The sequence below is a fragment of the Acanthaster planci genome, linkage group LG06, assembly GCF_054643075.1.
Source record: "Acanthaster planci isolate LZ-2023a linkage group LG06, COTS_SCS, whole genome shotgun sequence".
Classification (NCBI taxonomy): Eukaryota; Metazoa; Echinodermata; class Asteroidea; order Valvatida; family Acanthasteridae; genus Acanthaster; species Acanthaster planci.
Genome location: NC_141782.1, coordinates 2,880,829 through 2,900,774, shown reverse-complemented (window position 1 = coordinate 2,900,774; position 19,946 = coordinate 2,880,829). Strand labels below are relative to the sequence as shown.

The 19,946-nt window shown below is 42.2% G+C and overlaps 1 protein-coding gene across 1 annotated transcript in view; it reads left to right on the top strand.

Moving 5' to 3' along the window:
- LOC110984743 (cysteine-rich secretory protein 3-like) overlaps positions 1-19,717 on the top strand; it is a 29,232-nt gene extending 9,515 nt beyond the window's left edge. The window contains exons 2-9 of the mRNA XM_022245214.2: positions 5,814-5,956; positions 13,893-14,162; positions 14,897-14,997; positions 15,333-15,421; positions 15,981-16,016; positions 16,472-16,573; positions 17,146-17,274; positions 17,472-19,717. Of these exons, the coding sequence (XP_022100906.2) occupies positions 5,814-5,956; positions 13,893-14,162; positions 14,897-14,997; positions 15,333-15,421; positions 15,981-16,016; positions 16,472-16,573; positions 17,146-17,274; positions 17,472-17,485 (884 nt within the window). The 3' untranslated portion in view covers positions 17,486-19,717. The remainder of the gene's footprint in view (positions 1-5,813; positions 5,957-13,892; positions 14,163-14,896; positions 14,998-15,332; positions 15,422-15,980; positions 16,017-16,471; positions 16,574-17,145; positions 17,275-17,471) is intronic.
- The last annotated feature ends 229 nt before the right edge of the window (positions 19,718-19,946 follow it).

Here is a 19,946-nt window from a genome sequence, read left to right as displayed (position 1 = left end):
ACTTGTAAACTTTGATCAAACGGGGAAATGAGGTCAACAGCAAATTTGTTTGTGTTTTTCCATCAACTGAAATTTAATATTTCTTTTCAGCGTTTAACCGTTTAAACCTAAAGATTAAAATATACATCGCGGGGCCCCTTTAATCTTTCTGATGTCAAAGCAATCATTTTTCAATCACGTCGAGCCTTCGTGTGATTTAATTTCTTTTGTGCCTTCTCTGACCTACATGTTTCAAAATATATGGACGCGCCATCCTCACGAAATGTCAAAGTGTCGATGTAGTTTACAAAATCAGTTTTGCCTTTTTTCATGAAAAGGTGGTTTTTCATTGACCGTGTAGGACTTTACGTATAAAGCAACGATTGAAAGGTGTGAAAATCCCCAGTGATTTTTGCTATTCCTTTTGTGAGCTCCTTAGAGTTTGTTCACCTTTTCTATTTAATCATACAAGCGGCATAAAAATTTGAATACACGATCAACATTTAAAAGTCACGCTGTCAAACTATCTTTTCTTCTTGATTCCGTACTGTCACAGCCAGTCTGTCTACCAACGAAAGCCTCAATAGTTCATTTTGGAAGTAATTTTAAACTAAACAGAATTTTCCCCGTCACTAATCAGTAATACCCTCCATTGCTTTATAGTTTTTTTTTACATGTAACAGTAATCTAACTCTTCGCAGCCTAGCTGCAGAAATTAATTGCACACACCTTGTGACATTAATAGTGATTGCTGTTGACACGATTGTACTCATTTATTCGCACACTTCCATCCCATGACTTGCGGTGAGAGTCCTGCCGAGCTGCAGTGGATCCTCATCGAGGCTTGGATTCCAGTCTTCTCGAGTGTTTGTTGAAGAAAAGGCCGAGACGATTGGTGTTTGTCGAGCGTGCCTCTGAATCCTTTCGGCTGTTGGTCCGCTCACCGCGACAAGGCTCTATCTGGGGTGCAGCACCGGAGCGAGGAGTGAATGTACGGTGGAGGAGGTTCACACGGGGCTTAGGTTTTATTGTAAGAAGCGGCAGCTCTACATGGTGAAGGTGGCAAGTTACGTAAAATGTTTGAAGCAACAGCATGCAAAAATGCATGGTGCTACCGCAAACATTTTACTTAAAGTGCTAGCTCGTACCTAGAGCCATCCGACAGAATTAATCTGCGTTTAGACTGCGGTGTGTTAAGACAATAACGTTAATGTACGTCATAACGAGTTAACATAACGTCTTGCTTTAGTTCTCTACCAGGAATTGGCATATCAAGTCTGGCCTTTCCTGACGAAAATCTGGAGGATTTGACCGCTGCGGGCAACAACAAGATTAGTCAGGCTCCCCTTGGACCGCTGGGTGATCATTTTGCAACCAGGGAATCACAAATGTAATTTGCCCGCACTGGATTTTGTTGAGATACTTTATCGATTTAAAGCTCAAGACTGCCAACGAAAACAAACAGACTCGTGTTGGTGGGTCTGCACCGCAGATTGCGACGATCAAAATATATACCTGGTCCTGAAGGTGCAATTACGGCGCGCGTGGCTGCCGAAATTCAGGGGAAACTTTGAAGATTGAAAGGGTGGTGCGTGTCTGGTGTGATCTGCCGCGATTGATTGGCAAAGTTGAAAGCATCACTTCTACCGATGATCTGACAGTTGATGCTGTTGGAGGTAACATGACTTCTGTATGTATGGTGCTATGTGAAAAATACACTTAAGAAGTGTTATAGGTGGGAACTGTCTTAGCAACTCTTCGGATCGCGTTCGCATTGTTGAATCCGGACGTAATCCGATTCATCCTACCAACGCTTTATTCCCCCTACGTCACATGCAGAGCAATGCGCTCAGACCGAACGGTGGGTCCGATTTCACCGTTGCACCCGAGACGCCGGCTTTTCATAAGAGGTAACGGAAACTGCTACTTTTGCCACCAGATTCGGACGGGAAGTCTGTCCCATTGACGTAATTTTGTTGCTACTGCGTCATCTCGGGATCCCAAGTGAGTCCAGCCGCTGAAGCCACATTGACAATCTAGGGCATCATACGAGCCAACATATCCGAATGGTATTATAAGCGAGATCCGGACATAGTGCATAAATCTGTATACTCAATTGTGTGAATGTGCACTCGACGACATACGTGTTGTACGGATCTTATTTCGTGCTGTGACTAAGAGAAGTTAGTAAGACGGATGTTTAGTATTGCATACAGGCCAAAACAGAGGGTTTTCATTTTGCCTTTAAGCCAGCAACCCAGTACGGCCTATAGCAAGTCTTCGTGTTGATCCAACATGACATTGTGATGACAGCAAGTTGGATTTCTCATCGGGCGTTTTTTCGTTACGCTGACTGTACTGTGTACCAAATCAATATTTCATGTGCCCGTTTCAATTTCCAAACTGTCTGTGTAAATATTCATTGGCAGGTACTGCTTTTCGAATAGTCGTCAAGTAGTGCCGCATCCAGGTTGTGGGTGGATGGGGGTAAGACGGAACTCTTGTCTAAAAACTGTGGTCCAATTTTCTTTTTATCTTTTTATCCGTAAAAATTCCTCACCTGGCGCTGTTTCGAGAGTGTTGGAGTATTTAATTCCTAAAACGGCAACCTGTCTTTAAGGGCAAGTTGCCTCCCCCCCACCTCGATACGGCAATGTCGTCGAGTCTAGCTTCAATGCAGGACTCAGTTCAAGCTACATTTTGCAAATAAAATGAAACACGTGGAATTTACTCGAGTACTTGTGCATTTGAGAGTTTTCCTGTCTGAGGTTTTCTCAGCCGTGGGCTCGTTCCTAAACCAAACGGATCAGAATAAACACACTTCCGGGTTGGGAATGCAAACAACTGGTGTAAATCCCAGAACACATCCAACGTGGAAATTGACCCGAAATAAACTCCCACATCGGGTCTAAATCGCCACACTTTTCCAAACCATCTTGTCGTGCCATCGACCTCTACAATTTCCCCAATTTGCTTGATATTCTCACCTTACTTGGTAACAATCGCTAGGTAACGTTAAACAGTGTAAGACGGCTCTGCCGGCTGAGATTGATTTCCGTCAGAGCTAATTCCACGGTGCGTTGCATCGGTAATCGCTGCGTCCTCCGGTGTAAAGCAGGTATTTCGTGAACCACTGGGGTTGCGCCAAGTTTACGTGGGCGTGTGGCTAGTTCGCTCCGTTCCGTAGCCCATTAAATCTGATTCGATAATGAGGTGAAGTGCCTCTCCCAGATGCATGGTGTTATCTTCAGGACGTAAACAACTCTGAGGCCTGCGTGGTAAAAAAACAAACACTAAAAATTAGAAAACAGCAATACGTTACGGAACTCGGACGATGCCGCGAGTATATAGAATTTAAACTCAGAATCCAAATACACAAAGTTTATCTCCATTGAAAATTTGTATTTCAGTTGGAATCAAAGGACACGATTTCTTCATGTAAAATCTGTCATGGAAACTTGAATGCGTTTATTGCAACGTTCGAAATTGCGTCGATTGGTAGCTAATCCGACCTTCGGCCGTCGTTACAAACAAGGTTTCTACAGCAAAAATCACATTACAAACCTGTCGATAATAGTATTACGTACACTAAAAGGACTTCCAATATCGACAGCACGCATTGCAGTGAATGTATTTTAACTTCAATCAGACTTGAACGTGATAAATGTAGGGAGAAACAGGGGAGTATTTCAAAATCGACCTTTTTCAAAGGGGATACCAAAACAAAAACAACAACCAAAAAAGTGAATATGAATTCTATTTGTGAAAGGGCAGAAAAGGACAGCTGCCTATATTGGGGTATGAAATTCAATAGGTTGTCCCAGGCTGTAAAAACACGTCCCACGGTTTTAGGATTCAATTTTTAGTTGAAATCAATCAATTAATTGATTGTCTCAAACGTCGCCCGAAAAACCCTGTTAAAAGGCTGAGTTCGTATGACCTTTCTTGCCCTAAAATGACGATACCAGGCTACCAGCTAAACCACGTAAGATCAGCCTCCCTGCCTCCTTGACCTTTTGGAAAGTATTAAGCCCAAGAAAATATTTACGGTAACTTTTGCAATAACAGCCTGCAAATTGAATTTACTATTTTTCTGAATAATGTGACAAACAATCAATTAGCGGTAACCAAACCCTCACCACACTCCGTTTCGACAAACACATCAATGTAGAAGGCAACATTTGCTCAGTGCGAGGACGTCCACTTGCTTATTGTACTGGCGCTAACACCTGATACGAGAAGGACCCGAATATATACCCATGTTTAATTGTCACAGTGGTCTCGAGGCAGACTGCAGCTCAGCATTCATCGTGTTTGCTCTGATAACACTCCGGATAATTAGGTAAACCTGCCACACAATCGGGGTAACTGAAGCGACGGGTCTGCATGTAAGGATGATACACATGCCTCCACTGGATGGGAATACTTATTTTCCTGTCCCCGTCTTTATGGAACAAAATATTTTGAAGGTGTGCCCCGCTGTCAGGGGTCAAGATGAGGTGGAAAATGATGAGGCTGGTGGTTAGCTAAATTATGGAGGAAGAAAGGACGATGAACAGAGGGAGTTATGGTTATGATAGTGATTTATTGTATCCTAGGTATGTGAATCTGAATCGTATTTTGGCAAAGCCTCCTAAACAACAACTTGAGGTTTAGTTTGGGGCGTGGAGCTAGACATGTCTTCTGTAGCTTACAAGCTCTGAACAATTTAAAAAGTTCGGCTCTAAAAATTGCATGTGATGTTTAACCAGACTGATTGTGTGTTTGCAGTGACAAAAGCCTCTGCTGGTACATCGACAATGCTATTCAGAATCTTGTTGACATGACTGATCGAACGACTAGGAAATGTGCGCTACCAACAAAATGAACACTCCCGACAAACATGGCTCTTTTCATCCGATGAGGGGGCGCTTCTGCTCGAGGCAGATGTCTACAACTACGTTCTTGGATATAACGAAGAACAGAACCGCACGAATCGTTCATTTTCCGTATGGGGTCTTAACTCAGTGGGTCAAAGGTATAATTATGAACCAAGCATGGAATAAACTGCGGAGTACCGTGCACGATGGGCACGATAAAGGGCAAACTCGTTTTCGTTCAGGTGAGCGCGCGAAATCAGAAGGACGTCACTTTTTTCCTTTCATGTTGTGATGCAATCACCGGTGATGTGAACTGTTGCGTAAATTCTCTTCGTTCGGTTTGAAGTTCGCGTCTAGTCAGCACCTCGATTACACCGCAACTGTCATTTTAAAAAAAATACTTTAAATAAGCTGGGAGATGTATGTTCGAGAAAGATATGAAGTGATGGTTCTAGGATTCAAGATTTCGGCTGTATCCAAAACTTATTTTGCTGGGATTATAATAGAGACATGGGAATGTGCTGATCCGTATTTACACCAGAAACTGGCAAAGGAGAGCGTCTTTGGTTTTTGGAACACGTTGCGTACCAAGGTAACTATAATTTGTGTGCTGGACATGCGGCCTACATTCGTTTTGTGCTAAAGAGATGGCACCTGTTTCGCTTATAAAAGCAGAAGAACAAAGGCCAGTTCACATTCTCATGTTTTATTAATCACTTCTACTGCTATAAGCATTTCGTCTTCTCCACAAAGGACACACATTGTTAACGTCTTTGTGCTGTATCCTCATAATTATGTCTTCTTGAAAATGCATTACGCCAACAGAAATGACAATGAGGTGCTGGGATAGTGAAGATTAATAAGACCTTTCAGTGGGACACTTCTACCCTCAGCCTGACCTGAACCTATGTATATGGAGACAGACAGGTAGATTATCACAACTTTCAAGCTGTGCTTTTTGGTTTATTTTCGTAGCTGTGTCAGATGTCAGTAGTGCGCTGTACGTTCCCGATGCACAGATCAGACAGATGATAGTCAACGCCCACAATGCCTTGCGGCGGAAGGTTGCCACCCGATGGACAGACAAGGGATTGGCTGCTAGCAACATGAGGAAAATGGTAGGTCATAGGAAGTTCTCCTTGAGGCAGACTGGCGACATTTTCAAGAGAGCAGTCTACCTAGAAAAGATCACAAACTTCATCCTGAAAAAAAATATGTGTGGGTTGGAGGAAGATCCCTCAGTAAGTTTGTCATTGTCAAGTAGGCCTATCAAATGTTTATACAACACTCCGCTCGTACTCGCCGCCTATCGATAAAGAGCCGTGTGGGTTGCTTGCTGTCTCATTGCCACACGCATGTACCCATGCTTACATATGTATACTTGTGGGGTATTTCCTTTGTTTTCGTGTACAAAACTCCCCCACAACACGGAAAAAATTCAAATCACTGCCATTTCAACCAATTCAGTTTCCTGGGTTGAATTTTCGACCGTATGTCCCTTATATAAAACACTTCAATTTGCGACGGATGAATGGCACTTGAAAATTTCTCCTTTTTGAGTAAATTTGGAATATCTATTTGGTGAAACCCTTGTCGGGTACCGTCTCAGTACCCCACAAGTGCCTGTGGGGTACTTCCTATTGTTCCGGTACCCCACAAGCCCCTCTATACCCCCCCCCCCACACACACAAGTTTCAGCGTGGTTACGGCTCCAACACAAAAGGTGAGGCTCCGGCACTAACAAGTACCGGAAATTGATGCCTGTATCCTGGGCTACTGTAAATCAGTTGCCCCAACGTTCACGTGGGATAACTGATATTTGGGAAGTTGACGTACGATCACCTATGCTGATGCGCCCCCAATCCACAGCATCTCTTCGCGAGGGCGTACAGAATTATAACTCGTCTTTTGTCCCCCTAAATTTGTAGTGTGTGGGGGCTAACCATGCACTTTAATAGCCCCTATATTTAAAAGCTATCTTATGCGGCGTTTGCATTGACAATGACGAGTAACAGAGCGATAACCGAAGAAGGGGAATGTAAGACGGGACATCTTCTCTGATGACGGCTGGAAACTTATAACAGGCAAACGGTAAATCGTACAAAATACCACAGCAAAACATAGAAAGAACGTATGATGCATAGATAAAAGTTGTTGATCATGCGCGTGTAAGCTGAGACAACGTGTTTGCTGATCCAGGTTTTCATTTTTCAATTACATTCTAGTACATGTAGTATTTTGCTGTTTTTTTTTTCTTTTTCAAAAGCATACTCTCATTCCAGTTTTGTTCTGCGGGTCTGCCCACTTTTGTTTGCAAGAAAAGCTGTCGATGCAGATACGTACCTAGACCTGGGAAGTACGTAAAATAGCCTGGGGCACTCCATTGTGCGGTGAAACCCAACCTAAAAACAGACACTTGGCACATAACGCTCGCTTAAATGGATAAAACATTTTATTGCCACGCATCTATAAGTGTTAATGTTGATTCACAGCTTGACCTGGTGTTGTCTCCTTGGGAAATAGTGTGGAATGGTTCATTCATTCATTTCAGTGGTGAAGGGGTGTTGACGCGAAGCCGTGGAAGTTTGAAGGGGGGGTGCTGACACAATATGACAGTGGGGGCGCTGTTCATGATACAGACCATCTTTAATATTTATACTTACACCCCCATGAACCCGATTTCAAGACAGCGTATTTTTTCCCCTTTTTCAGTACTAATTAATACATTTCGGTTGTTGGGAAGTCCGATAAATTCCTCAAAATTCAATTTCCTTTTTCTCACCACGAAAAAGTGGCAGATGATTCAATAGCCTTCCCTCCAGTCCAACAATGTAGGGGGTATTTATATCCCCACCCCGTCCCTTGGGGACACCCTTGATACCATTTCAATCCTGTCCAGGGGTACATTTTATCAACGTGAACACAGCAGCGCTCGATGCGTTTGTGAAATGCTTTCGAGTGTTGAAAATATATACCGGAGGCAAGTAGGGTCATCGGGTTAAAATGTGGCGAGAAAGTCACGTTTGTTTTTATCCAGCACATTGCAGTTAGCACGCTTTAGGCTGCCAAATGATACCTATGATAGTGTGAATTCCTTCTGCCACTCGTAATTTTCGCCAGTGGTCAAGTTGGCATTGGGTTTCTCCTCCCCAAAATGACAGTAACTCACACCGTTTACTTAGACGCCAGAATAAGTCGTGCCGTGCATAATGCTAAATCATGTGTCCGAAGATGTGATGACGGTCGGGAGCCAGCAAGGCCTAGGAAGGCCCCTGTCATTTTCAGCTCACGTACGGCTCGCTTGGGCAACAATGACACAAACACCGTATGCTCACTCTTTTCAATTTGGTTTCCGAATGGTTTCCAGCAATGTTTCCTCGAACCCCATGCACTCCAAAAGGTAAAAGACCTAGTAACAACAAATAAACAAGCTATTCAACGATAATGTTTTGCAATCTGAATTCTCTTTGCGGGAAAACTCGGGACTTCTAATTTGGATTCAGTTCCGCTCGCAGGTTTCGAAGCCTTTGCACTTTGGAGCAATAAATGTTGATGGAAGCACTGCGCTAACCCATTAAAAAATGCACAAAGATGATTGGTCGAAAGGATATTTGGTCAGTGCATGCTTCTCAAGCGACAGGGACAGAAATATTAAATTCCGGTGTTGTCTACTAAATCCTCCAAATCATCTCAGTGTCGCTTGAAATTATTCAGAACGATATCAGTTTTGGTTTCAGTGGGTAATCTCTTGGTTATCAGTTGGGCAAGTTAGTATGAGTGCAGTGCGCCATACACACAGTGTACAGTGAAATCGGGTAAACAAACTTGATTTGAGCATGTTTTAAGACATGAGCTTGATCACAGGGAAGCCATATTTGATTGTTAATTCAAAGAATCTATTTTATTCAGTGGAATTTACGGAGGTGTCCGACTTTTTAGGATTCCATGCCTCACTTTTATTTTTTTCTTAAAATGTTGTTTAAACATTTCAATATAGGAGTGATCATAAATTTTAAATTCTCCATCAGGATGAATGACATTAATTTATAATGAAGTTTCATTTCAGACCTTTCATTTTTATTCTCAGAAAATTTAGCCTCGCTTTCAATTCAGCATGGCCGACTTATGGCCAATAGTTGTTATACTGTGTGCCCCAAGAGGTGTCCGTCTGAACAATGTTAAAGGGTAGCTGCAGTACAATTTGTTCATACAAAACCTCCAAAATGCACCTTCAGATCTCAGTAAACCTCATTTTTAATTTTGTGCCACTATTTTTAAGGTATTCTGCTGCCTTTGTGTTTGTTTTGCTAATAAAAGTTTGCACACTCATGGGCAAAACTGTGATGTCATCCCAAGAAGCGAATCTCAATGTTGCATTGGTTTGTACACAAAAATTACATATAATTTTTTTCTTATATTTGCTGGCCTCAAGTTTCTCTTCTTTGGTGATTCATTGTTGTGTAGGTACATAGCAATGAGCAAGCATGGAACCCTTTCTCAGAAATGTTTTCATTGAGTTAATTTTGGGTTCACAAACTGAACAGAAAAACCTTTGCAATGAAACATTGTCTCCCCTGGATGACATCACAGCAACAGCGCCCTCAGCTGTCCACAAAAGCATGTGCAGGTTTTTGTTGCTTTGTTTTGCTTTGTTTTTTGAAATTGCGCTTTGCAATGCATTTCACTGAAAAGGGATGTAAAATATCTTTCATGTATTGAAGAAGAGTCTAAAATTGCCGAAAAATTGCGTCTTCGAAAAAGTCACTGCTGCTACACTTTAAAATTACTACTAACCTTCAGCCAAAACTCTGAGCATTTTTAATCAGTTTCCTTCACGCCTGACTGCAGAACGATCAGTTGATCACAATAGATATTATAGACACAAAATGCTGAATCACTTTTGCTCCTTTTTGTTTTATTTGCAAGAATTTGATTTTAAAAAATGAAATTGACAGTTCTGGGATATACAAGCAGGATGTAGGAGTTCCACGTCATTATTGTGATCCTGCCATGGAAAGACATTAGTTGTTTACTTAGATTAAAGGTGTATAGCTTGGGCGCAAATTTGTCAGAGCACCGTGCTTCCGGTGAACAATTTGGCTTGTGATACCCACTTTCAGCTTGTGAGACGCGAGTAATTATTAGCGTGCATGTTCAATGTATCCCAACGTTTGATGTTTTCCGCCCATTTCACCCAAAGCACTCTCCTTCACATTAGTTCAGAGACTCAAATGTGTGGGGGAAACGGTTGAACTGCACGGCTTGTAGTTTGGGATAAATATTGGATTGCCTACAAACGTAAATGATGTATGGATTCATCAATGGCATTCGTATTCGAGTCAATTTGCTTCAAACCGGATAAGTACACGCTGTCGACACCAGATTGAAGTCTGATCTTTTGGCGTCATTGCCAGCTTACGGGATCGCGGTGAGAAAAAGGTTAGACGACGGATTGGACGTTGCAGCGAAGCGGATTTTTAGATGTAAGCCGTTCTATTGGGGGAAACGGCTCCGAGGACGACGGGGATAAATAGAGGAAATTGTTATGGCAAGTGGGTTGAATGAACGAAGGATTGATTAGCTGTCAGGCACTCAGCACGGTTCGTCTACTGGTCACTGTGCATTATGTACCTTCTTATAGCTCTCGATTTTGCCTTCCTGTTTTTGTCTCGTGGCTAATCATCAGTCTGTGTATTTATTTTTAAACATGGGAGTCCCGCACATCTTTAATTTCTATGCTAATGTTTTGATACATACAGTGATTATACTCTGAACGCGATGTGTTCAGAGTAGTCACTGTTTATCACACATTTTTTCTTTTGGCCTGTGAAATGTACAAGATGGATTTAAAAAAATCCGTGCTCAAATTATCTCTCTGTCATTTCTGTGGTTGAAGCTCCAACAGTTATCGAACAAATGACAACAGGTTTCGCGCTGCATCGGTTTCGTGCACTGACTTGAGTGCGCCTGCCAATTTAAGATGGCAGCACGATTTTGTGCACATTCGGTTGCAAATTCGTTGCTTGTGATCAGCACGGTACGCAGCTTGAACTGGGGCACACGCACGCCTTGTGTTCAATTCAACAATGTCGGTTATTCACGTGGCATCAACAAAAACACAATGAAAAGATTCTGAAATCTTTTTCACGATAAGCCCTGCCGCAGCTATAGCATCTCAGAGCTCACCATTTCGCCAATTGCCGCTGTAACTTTGCCTTCACAGTTCGGGGCTCTGCAACTCCAGTAAAAGGGAATTGGAAACCGGAGCCCCGGACGTGTCTTGAGCGGGCTTGCAGAGCTCCGATGTTGCGGACTGCATCTCGACAACACCGTGGGCGTAAGGATGAAGTCGTGTGAAAATACTCTCTTAAAGGGAAGAGATCGGATTACATCCTCCAGTCTACAGCCCCTCCATATCACTTGATATATCAATATGTGTCACGGAGGATTATCCTTATTATCCATTGATGCGCGCAACAACACCGTATATGTTGGCGAGGAAGGTTGAAGAAATTCGAGGGGCATGCAAGATCATCCTTCGTCAAGCGGAAAATCCCAGGGCTTACTAGCGTGTATAGCGCCATACCTATTATTTACGAGGGTATTATGTACAGGGGAAGCGATTCTTGCCTCGTGTTGTATGTCCAGTATCAAATTTTGGATTGTTGTCCAATCCCCAGCGTAGATATCCGTGTTAAGCCCAGTGTTTTCATACGGGGATCGTTTTTGATCACACCATTACCTAGCAAACAAACAACTCTACGTGTGTGTTGTTGTAGTACATTTCGCTTCGCGTGTCTTCTTTTGGTGCAATTTCCAAAGAACCCATTTTTCCTTTTTTAAGGCCCGTGTGCCCTAGAGAACCTGCATTCATTTTATGTGGTTATGCGCTTTGTTAACTTGACTCCCCGAGCTCTCCAAGCGTCTCATGTAACTCTTCCCGATCAAGTGGTCCACGCGTGTTTTCATGTGAACCGAACGAACTGAATGAAACTTGCAACATGAAAGAAAACTGAAGTTACATGAAGTCTTCATTCACTTGTTGGTGAAAAAGTTTTAACTATAGTTTTACTTTTGCTGCTTGCGTTTACTGTGTCGAGTGCATTCAAAACTGTTCGTGTCCCTGGTTTATACTTCAGGCGAATGCAAACACGATGCGGATTTGACGTCACGAACAATTTGCAGCCAAATTTCGCCCGAGGTGAAATGTGTTAGACTTTTACAAATTCCCAAAGGGAATAATCTCACGTCACAATTTCGTGTTTGCGTTGCGCCAATTATGAACCGGCCTTTCAGCGAATCAGGAGGAAAAACAACAAAAGCCCTGTACTTTGAAGGCGAATACCTCGTCTTTCAAAACATTTAAAACGCACCCATACTCAAATAGATCCAGATTTCACTTTTGCATTTCCTCAAGAGTTATTTCTATCAAAGATGTACTTTTATCTAAACCTTAAGGTTTTAAAACCTTTTAACCAGATATCACCCAGTCCCTACAGTTTTACTGTTTGGGAACAAGAGAGTATCAGAATGGATATCTCAGTATATGTTTGACTACAATTGATTTTATAAGTGTCGCTTTAACCCGTAGAGGCCTCCGTAGTCCTCACCGATTCAACCATCAAAATGATATTAAGACCAAGCTTTGTTGTGCATGAAAGAGGAACTTCTGATGATTTTATTCTTGGCCGAGAGAGAGCCTGCAGCGCAATTTCACTCTGATTTGTGGGAAATCAGCTTAGCACTACATTCTAAATTTGATCTCAGAGCAGACAGTATGTACCGCTGCGCAGGAAAAAAATGATTAAAACCTCATCAACGCGAGACGCGGCAACACCACCCACCTGGCGCTAAGCCTGATTGACCGGGGGATTGAAGACAGCGAGCCGGTGCGTTACCGCGCTCAATCGCCACTGAGTGTTTACTTCCTCGACGCGCAGATTTTTGTTCGGATGCGCCTGTGCTGCTGCTTTTTTTAAACACCCTTGTTGTTTAGTTATGCCCGTGTTCTTTGGCAATTTACCTGATAGGTTTCATCAGTAAGACATTTCCCATTTGGGAATGGCTTAGGCCAACTTGGGATAGCGGGCAATCGAGTCATCTTCCTGCTGAAAATGGTATGTGTGTTCATCACTGCCAACCGTTGGAAGACATTTTCAGTTTTCGCATAGCCTACACTTCGGACTGACAAGACCATTAAGCAGGGCTGTCGTCAACTTACTCTTCGTTTTCACGGAATAAGCAAATCGAATTTGGGAAAGAAAAAATTATGATTTTAAAGATATTTAGCACTGACTAGTGGAGGAACTTAGTCCGTTACATAGAGAGAATTGATTCGACTATAACTCATTTTGAACACACGGATCTCGGAATCTTTATTACTAACCACTTAACAGAACAGATCACTCAATTTATATGTAATAACATTGATTTTATTTGTACTCCGTCAATAATATTGCGACAAAATTATGTCGGTCGTATCACATGTGTTTTTTTTTTCAACTGCGTGCGCGTGACTTCACATCATTACCAAGTGCTGTTGTAATCGACGCGACATTTGAAATTTCAAGCTTCACTGAATTAGGTCATCTAATCTCCGAACGAATGCATCGGGAAAAAAACACATCGTCAGTGATTAGATATCATCGTGATTAGATATCATCGTGCTGCCCAAAGTATTTAATTGCGATTGGCGCCAAAATGTCTCAGGCTGGTCCACACGAACATTACGGCACAAATGCCTTATGCCTTGCGTAAAGAAATTGGGATACATGGCCATATGGGTGGACGGGTCCCCTCCACTCAGCCGAAGGGGACACTGCACTTGTTACCAACTCTTCAGAGAAAATTTGGGTGCATTTTCTGTTACAAAGACAGCTGAAATTAGCTGGTATATTTATTGGTATTTATCATGAAAATGTCTTCAAGATCCTGTGTATTGCACGTGCATACCCATATGATTTAGACCGTTGCAACAGAATGATAGCTGGAGTGGCATCAAATCAAAACGAGAGCAACATTACTCGAATTTTGCTTCATACTTCTGCCAACCAGAGTTGGGATGCGGAGCTGGCAGATGAGGCCGTCACCCAGGCAACGTGCGATAGAGTGGAGGATATCTCTGGGATGAGTTGGGCAGTTGGAGGCCACCCCTCGGTCGCATTTTTCGACGACCTCGAGGACAGGGAACACGGCAAGAATGTGGCCGTCAGCCAGCATCGGAACATTCTTCAGATGATCGAGGAGTGGAGCGCCGGAGAGGGCCACTTTGACTACGAATACCACACGTGCGAACCTGACTACGCCTGCACTGCCTTCAAGCAGGTGAGTATATACCCTTCATCACCCGTGGTGCAAAAAAATAAAAATAAAAACAAATAAAATAACAACAACATCAAGCAACAAAAACAAAGGGAGTATTGTTCGCACTCTTGGTTTATTAAGATCCATGTTATAGTATTAAGTGGGCATTCGAGATTCTGTTCAGGTAATCAACCACGTTAAGTTATGGTCGTCTCGGTATACTCTTTCAATCCAGCGGGGAAGGAGAGACTCTTTTAAACGTTTGGAGTACCGGTATGCCTCTGTGGATGCATCAGATTTAATTACCAGTATCCGTTCTTAGCGTGACCAGGTCAAAGGCGGATTGGGGACGTGGGGACTGGGGCTATGGCCCCAAATAAGAACCAAAGGGGGGATGAAAGGCTATCTGTTGGTCCATTCCATTTCCCTTACTTTCCCTTACTTTAGGGCCATAAAATAATACGTAAAAAATTCCAAATTTTTGCCCCCCCCCAAAAAAAAGTTTGCTTCCCCCCCGAAAATTTGTTTTTGAATCCGCCCTTGGGGCCAGGTTAACCAAAAAAATGACAAACCCCAACAAATCACTGCGCTTATTCACGCAAAATAGCGCCCTCAACAGACAAGTAGTCTTAATGAGTAGAAGAATCTCCTTCAATGACACAAGAAAATTCGTTCAAATTTGTACAAGGGCATTTTCTAATCATAAAAGAGCTATTGATCAATACTGATGGTCTTGTTTTAATACTTTTCTGCAGATGATATTGGCCAATGCTAGTCGAGTTGGATGTAGCCTCAACCCATACTGTGAATTAGATGGCGAGAGTGTGAAACTCCTAGTCTGTATGTACGATGAGAAGTGAGTGTCAATGGGAAGCTGCTCAATCCTCACCGAGCAGAAGCACCCCTCATCGGTTGAAACGAGCCATGTTGGTCGGGAGTGTTCATTTTGATGGTAGCGATATATGCGACCGGAAAGGAGCCTCCGTCGCTAAGAAAATTATACCCTCTCTTGGTCCAGTTCTGGGCTCATACAATAATCCCCTACATAAGCACAGTTTTATACGCATTTGCATCACAGCCGCATTTTCAGTCGGACTCCTCTGCCCGTAGATCAATTATGAGAGACGCCCCCACCCATACACTGTTTGTCAAGGTGTGCACCTGATATGTATTCTTTGTTTTACTTCACAGATTTAGCATTTTTTTCGATCTGTATATCGTCGGCCCGCCGTGCAGCAAATGCCAATCGCCGACTGGATTCTGCGAAGACGCCCTCTGTGGTCAGTTTGTATACACACGACCTGCTCATTTTGTAAATCTAATCTGTGTTTTAAGCATAAGACCAACGAGGACCTTAAACACAAAGATTGAAAGTAAAGGCAGATTAGCCAGCAAACTAAAATTTGGATTTGAAATCAGAAATCTTTTACACAGGGTTCTACCCCAACAAGAGCTGGGGGCAGAATCCGCCTCTCGACATTTGTCCAATATCGCTGCCAGGCATTTCTTTCCTCCAGTCAAACCCTTGTGAGTGTTTATCTCTAATCATTTTGGCACCAACGCTTTGTAAGTATACTGTGCTGGGTCGGCGCCTATTTTTCCGAGATGGGTCAGCCAAAAAATTACACTTTTCCACAGCCGCCTTTGCCTTTCTGCACTGAAAAGACTATAATGTCAGGTGCGACGATCTACATTTTTACTGATAACTATCCTTACAAGCATATTTACAAGTTTTGTTGTTGTTGTTGTTGTTGTTGTTGGGTCCAAAATAACCTGGATCTTTTAGGGTTAATTTTCAGTTCGCCCTACAGCAATTCTGTCTTTTTCTTTCCATTTTAGTTTCATCTTGCCACGGCAGCTCATCCGGAGAATGCAGTGAGTCTAAATTTTGTGCTAAGATTTTTTTACTAATCCACTGGGTTTTGAATAACCAAATTTTAAAGTACTCTTTACGTATCCAGAGCATAAATGGCTTCATCGCTGCCATACAATCGAAAATAATGAAATTTTTTTCCTTATGGGACGATAGCATAGTTAACCTGGCAAAGCAAGCCAAAATGGACTCCCTGACCGTGCTGTTACAGTGGGAAGTCTGCCGTAGCGGTTGTGGTTTAAGTCTCCAAAATCATTTTTCACTTTTATTTTACTATTTTGCCCTTCCTGCGGCCACCTTTGCTCCCCTTCGGCCCAGTGACCTGACAACGGTTGATTAAAGTTTCGCACTTCAACTTCACTGCACATGCATTAGGTATGTCGCGAACCAACCACTGGTTAACTAGTGGCCCTTGATCGATCTTTTCCAAAATTATCTGAAACGCTTGTCTCATTAGGTTGTCAAAAAACGTGTCATCACCCTGGCGTCGGTGAGGGCGTGCTTGATGCGCACACCTGCATGTGCGACTGCACGTACGGACTTGGAATCGATTGCCAAGGTAGGCTGGGCCTTATTGGAAGGCTGATCTAAAGGTCGCAGAGAGCCGTAGGCAACAATTAGAAAGGCCTTCATTTCGATACTAAAAATACAGGGGAAAATGCTTAACTACCTCTAAAATATTTCAGACGCACGGCAAATGGAACCTTCTTTTACAGCCTTTCATTTTCTGTCCAATTTTCGGGAGGTAATCCTTGACTTTTGGGCGAAATTCCCCCTGAGATGTTGGCCCTGAAAAGTATTCCTGAAGCCCATCGCCATTTCAAAAGTTGGTGCCAACAATCCGCTACAAAATACAGCACCCTTAAGGCCTCCCTTTCCCAGTTCAGTCACTGGACACAAGCTCCCACTTCTTTTACAAGCTTTCAAGTTCAAATTTCTGACTCTTAAGGCCTGCATCTGTGCGTAGGGTGGAATATCCTTTTCTTTTAAACTGACCATTAGAGAATTAGCGAGTTAAAAGACCAGATAAACGAGGGACAGTAAGCACTTTCTGGCAGGCTTTTCGTTCTCCCACCTTGTTTTCTCTCACCTATTAATCTTTTTTCATTAAAAACCTGCTTTCAAATTTAGATTTGTGTGAGAATCCACAATATTATGTCAACTACGATTACTGTGCTGACATAAATAACCCCGAGTCCTGCGAGACAGATCAGACTTTTCAACTGGAATTCTGCCCAGCAAACTGTGACTACGGCTGCAGTGAGTAATGTAATATAAAATGGGACCCAAAGAGAAGCCGTGGAAGGCTTCCTTTTTTTGGACTAAAAAAAACAAGTTGGCTCACCACGTCAAAATTGGATAACTTGGTTTGTCCTGGCTCTTAATTATTTTTTTAATCCACAAGGAAAACCGGCATGTTATTTCCTTTTCTTTCTTTCTTCCTTTTTTTGTCGCAGGGCCGGCCCCGTGATAAAGGTTTACTTTATAATCAAGGTATGAAGAGGGCGCCCTAGCGCATCGTTTCAACATCACCACCGGCTTCTGCACAGCAAGTTCAGTGTTCGAGTCCTCGAACGGTTGTTTGTAAGACATGTGCTTCATTGTAAATATTAAGGACCATTCTTATTCACGTTGCATTATTGTGTCTGTCTTGGTTAAGGATGACTTTTGATGTTTGTTGATTGAAAAAGTTTGTTCCCGTGGTGTCTTATGTTTATGCTCTCATTTTATCGTGAGTTCCTCAGTCGAACGGTCAGGTTACGTAATTAATGTAATACTAATAACCGTACGGGTTTTTTTTTCGTTGCTTGCTAGTTTAATAATGGGAGACTTTGAGACGCTTGGTGGCGGCAGACACAATGGTCCTTTTTGGTTGATGTGGGCATGCGCAATAGTTCTGAGCACGTGCACAAGGGTCCAGTCCACTAATTCAAGCCCCATTGAAAACAGTGTAAAATCAGCACCGTTCAGGGCCCAATAGCATGCACGCCAACATCCCTGAGATTTCTGAAACACAAATGAAATTCTTGTCTGGTCATTTATCTTTCAATTTCTTTTCAATTTTTTGTGGGTTAACCAATTACATTTTTAATTATTCCCACAAAACAAAATCACCCCCCAAAAAAGTGATTTTTCCGAAGTCTGATTGCAGCCATTTTTCAAGTGGCAACCCTCAACTTTCAGGGCCACTCAGGACCATTTTTCAACCGTAGTTTTTAGCCCTTCTGTCCTCATATGAAAGCTAAAAGACCCAGGGAGTTGATCCTGACAACGATTTACACAATCTCACCATTTTGGGGGCCAAACAATCTCCTTTTTCAAAAGATACTGTGGAAGGGGGCACTTTTAATGGTAATGAGCTGGTCAAAAATTCTCACTTGTATTAGTGGTCTGCACCCACAACTGCGGGAAAACCAACAAGTTTGTCTGCCGCCACCATGCGTCTCAAAATCCCCCCATGAAGATTATGTATCTGAGGTCGTAATAGAAGGAACGCACAAATACATGGAAGTTCTAATAGCATTTGCTGAAAAGGGTCATTTTGTAACTCACTAAATGTGGAGATTTGATTTCCCATTGTGGTTCACTGGATATTGGTTACAGTGTGTTTTTATTTGCTGACCATTTCAGTGCACTTTTTGTTGACAACAGAAGGCGTCCCTTAAGTCGCTCCTGGACTGGTCTCCATCAGCTGCACTTTAACGTATGCGATTAGCCCTGTCAATTTGCATACTGAATATTCGATTTTTTGTCAGGGCAATGGCAAAGACCTTTAAATGAATTACGTTTCTGCAAGGAGGCAAATAAAACACAAGTACCTATCCTTGCTAAGCCTCTGTTGATCACAGTGTGGTAATTTATTTTCCAGTGACTATGATCGATGAATCATTTTACGGCAATTTATTTCAAATCATATCAGTAGTTATTGTGTTAAATTTTAGATAAATGATCAATTTACGGTGAAGTTATTTTCAGAAACTGAGAAGAAAAACCAAAATATGCTGACAGCTGCTGCTTGAATGTGCATTGAGCGGAAATCGTTTCGTTATTTACATACAACCAGCAGAATTCTGCCGGTTTCATAACCCGCTACCGGTTCCTACGTTCGGAGGACGTCTGCAGAAAGACGTGTGGAGACTACGTACTGGACGGGAACCAGTCTAAGTCGCCCCAAACTTCCCATGTAGCAGTGTACTGTATAAACTATAAACCATGTGTTCATTCGGCTGTCAGACGTACAAATATGCTAGAATGTTTATTTTAGTGAAAGTACAATTTATATTTATACAACCAATATTTTAAGTAGAAAATTATTTGTTCAACTTCACAAATAAACTTCAAATTGGTCAACCGACAAGGATGTTCAGGTTCTCATAATGTCACGAAATCAGATGAAAGACGAAGACGAAATCAAGTTTAATGTCGAGATAGAAATTTTGTGATTATTGTCAATTTTTTTCAACATAAAGTATGGATAAAATACATGCCAAGCGAATTTGTGGGTTTTTCTCAGGCTCAAAAAAACTTGTCAGGATTCCAGACTCGAGTTTATTTTTTATTTGTAGACTCATCCTGACCCTTCCTAGCCCTATTCATGACTTGCTGTGATCCTAACTCTTATATTTTTCTTTTGAATGTGATGATTATGGTATTGTAGTCTGATTTCTGAAATAAATTGTTGGCTCATTAGCACTGAAAAGAACCGAACTGATGAGTGAAGTGATTTGAGTTAAAAAAAAAATTGGACACTGCACTGAAACAGGGTTGTCTCCCACACGTTTCATTTTTGTGTCAATCTTTGCAGAAGTTATGAAAAATAATCCTGATAAAGAAAGGGGTGTGTGGGCAAGGGTGTTCCCTTTGGCTGAAATATAATTGAAGTACATTAATTATTTTCCATTTAAAGGGGCTAAGAGTGGCTGAAAAGCAAT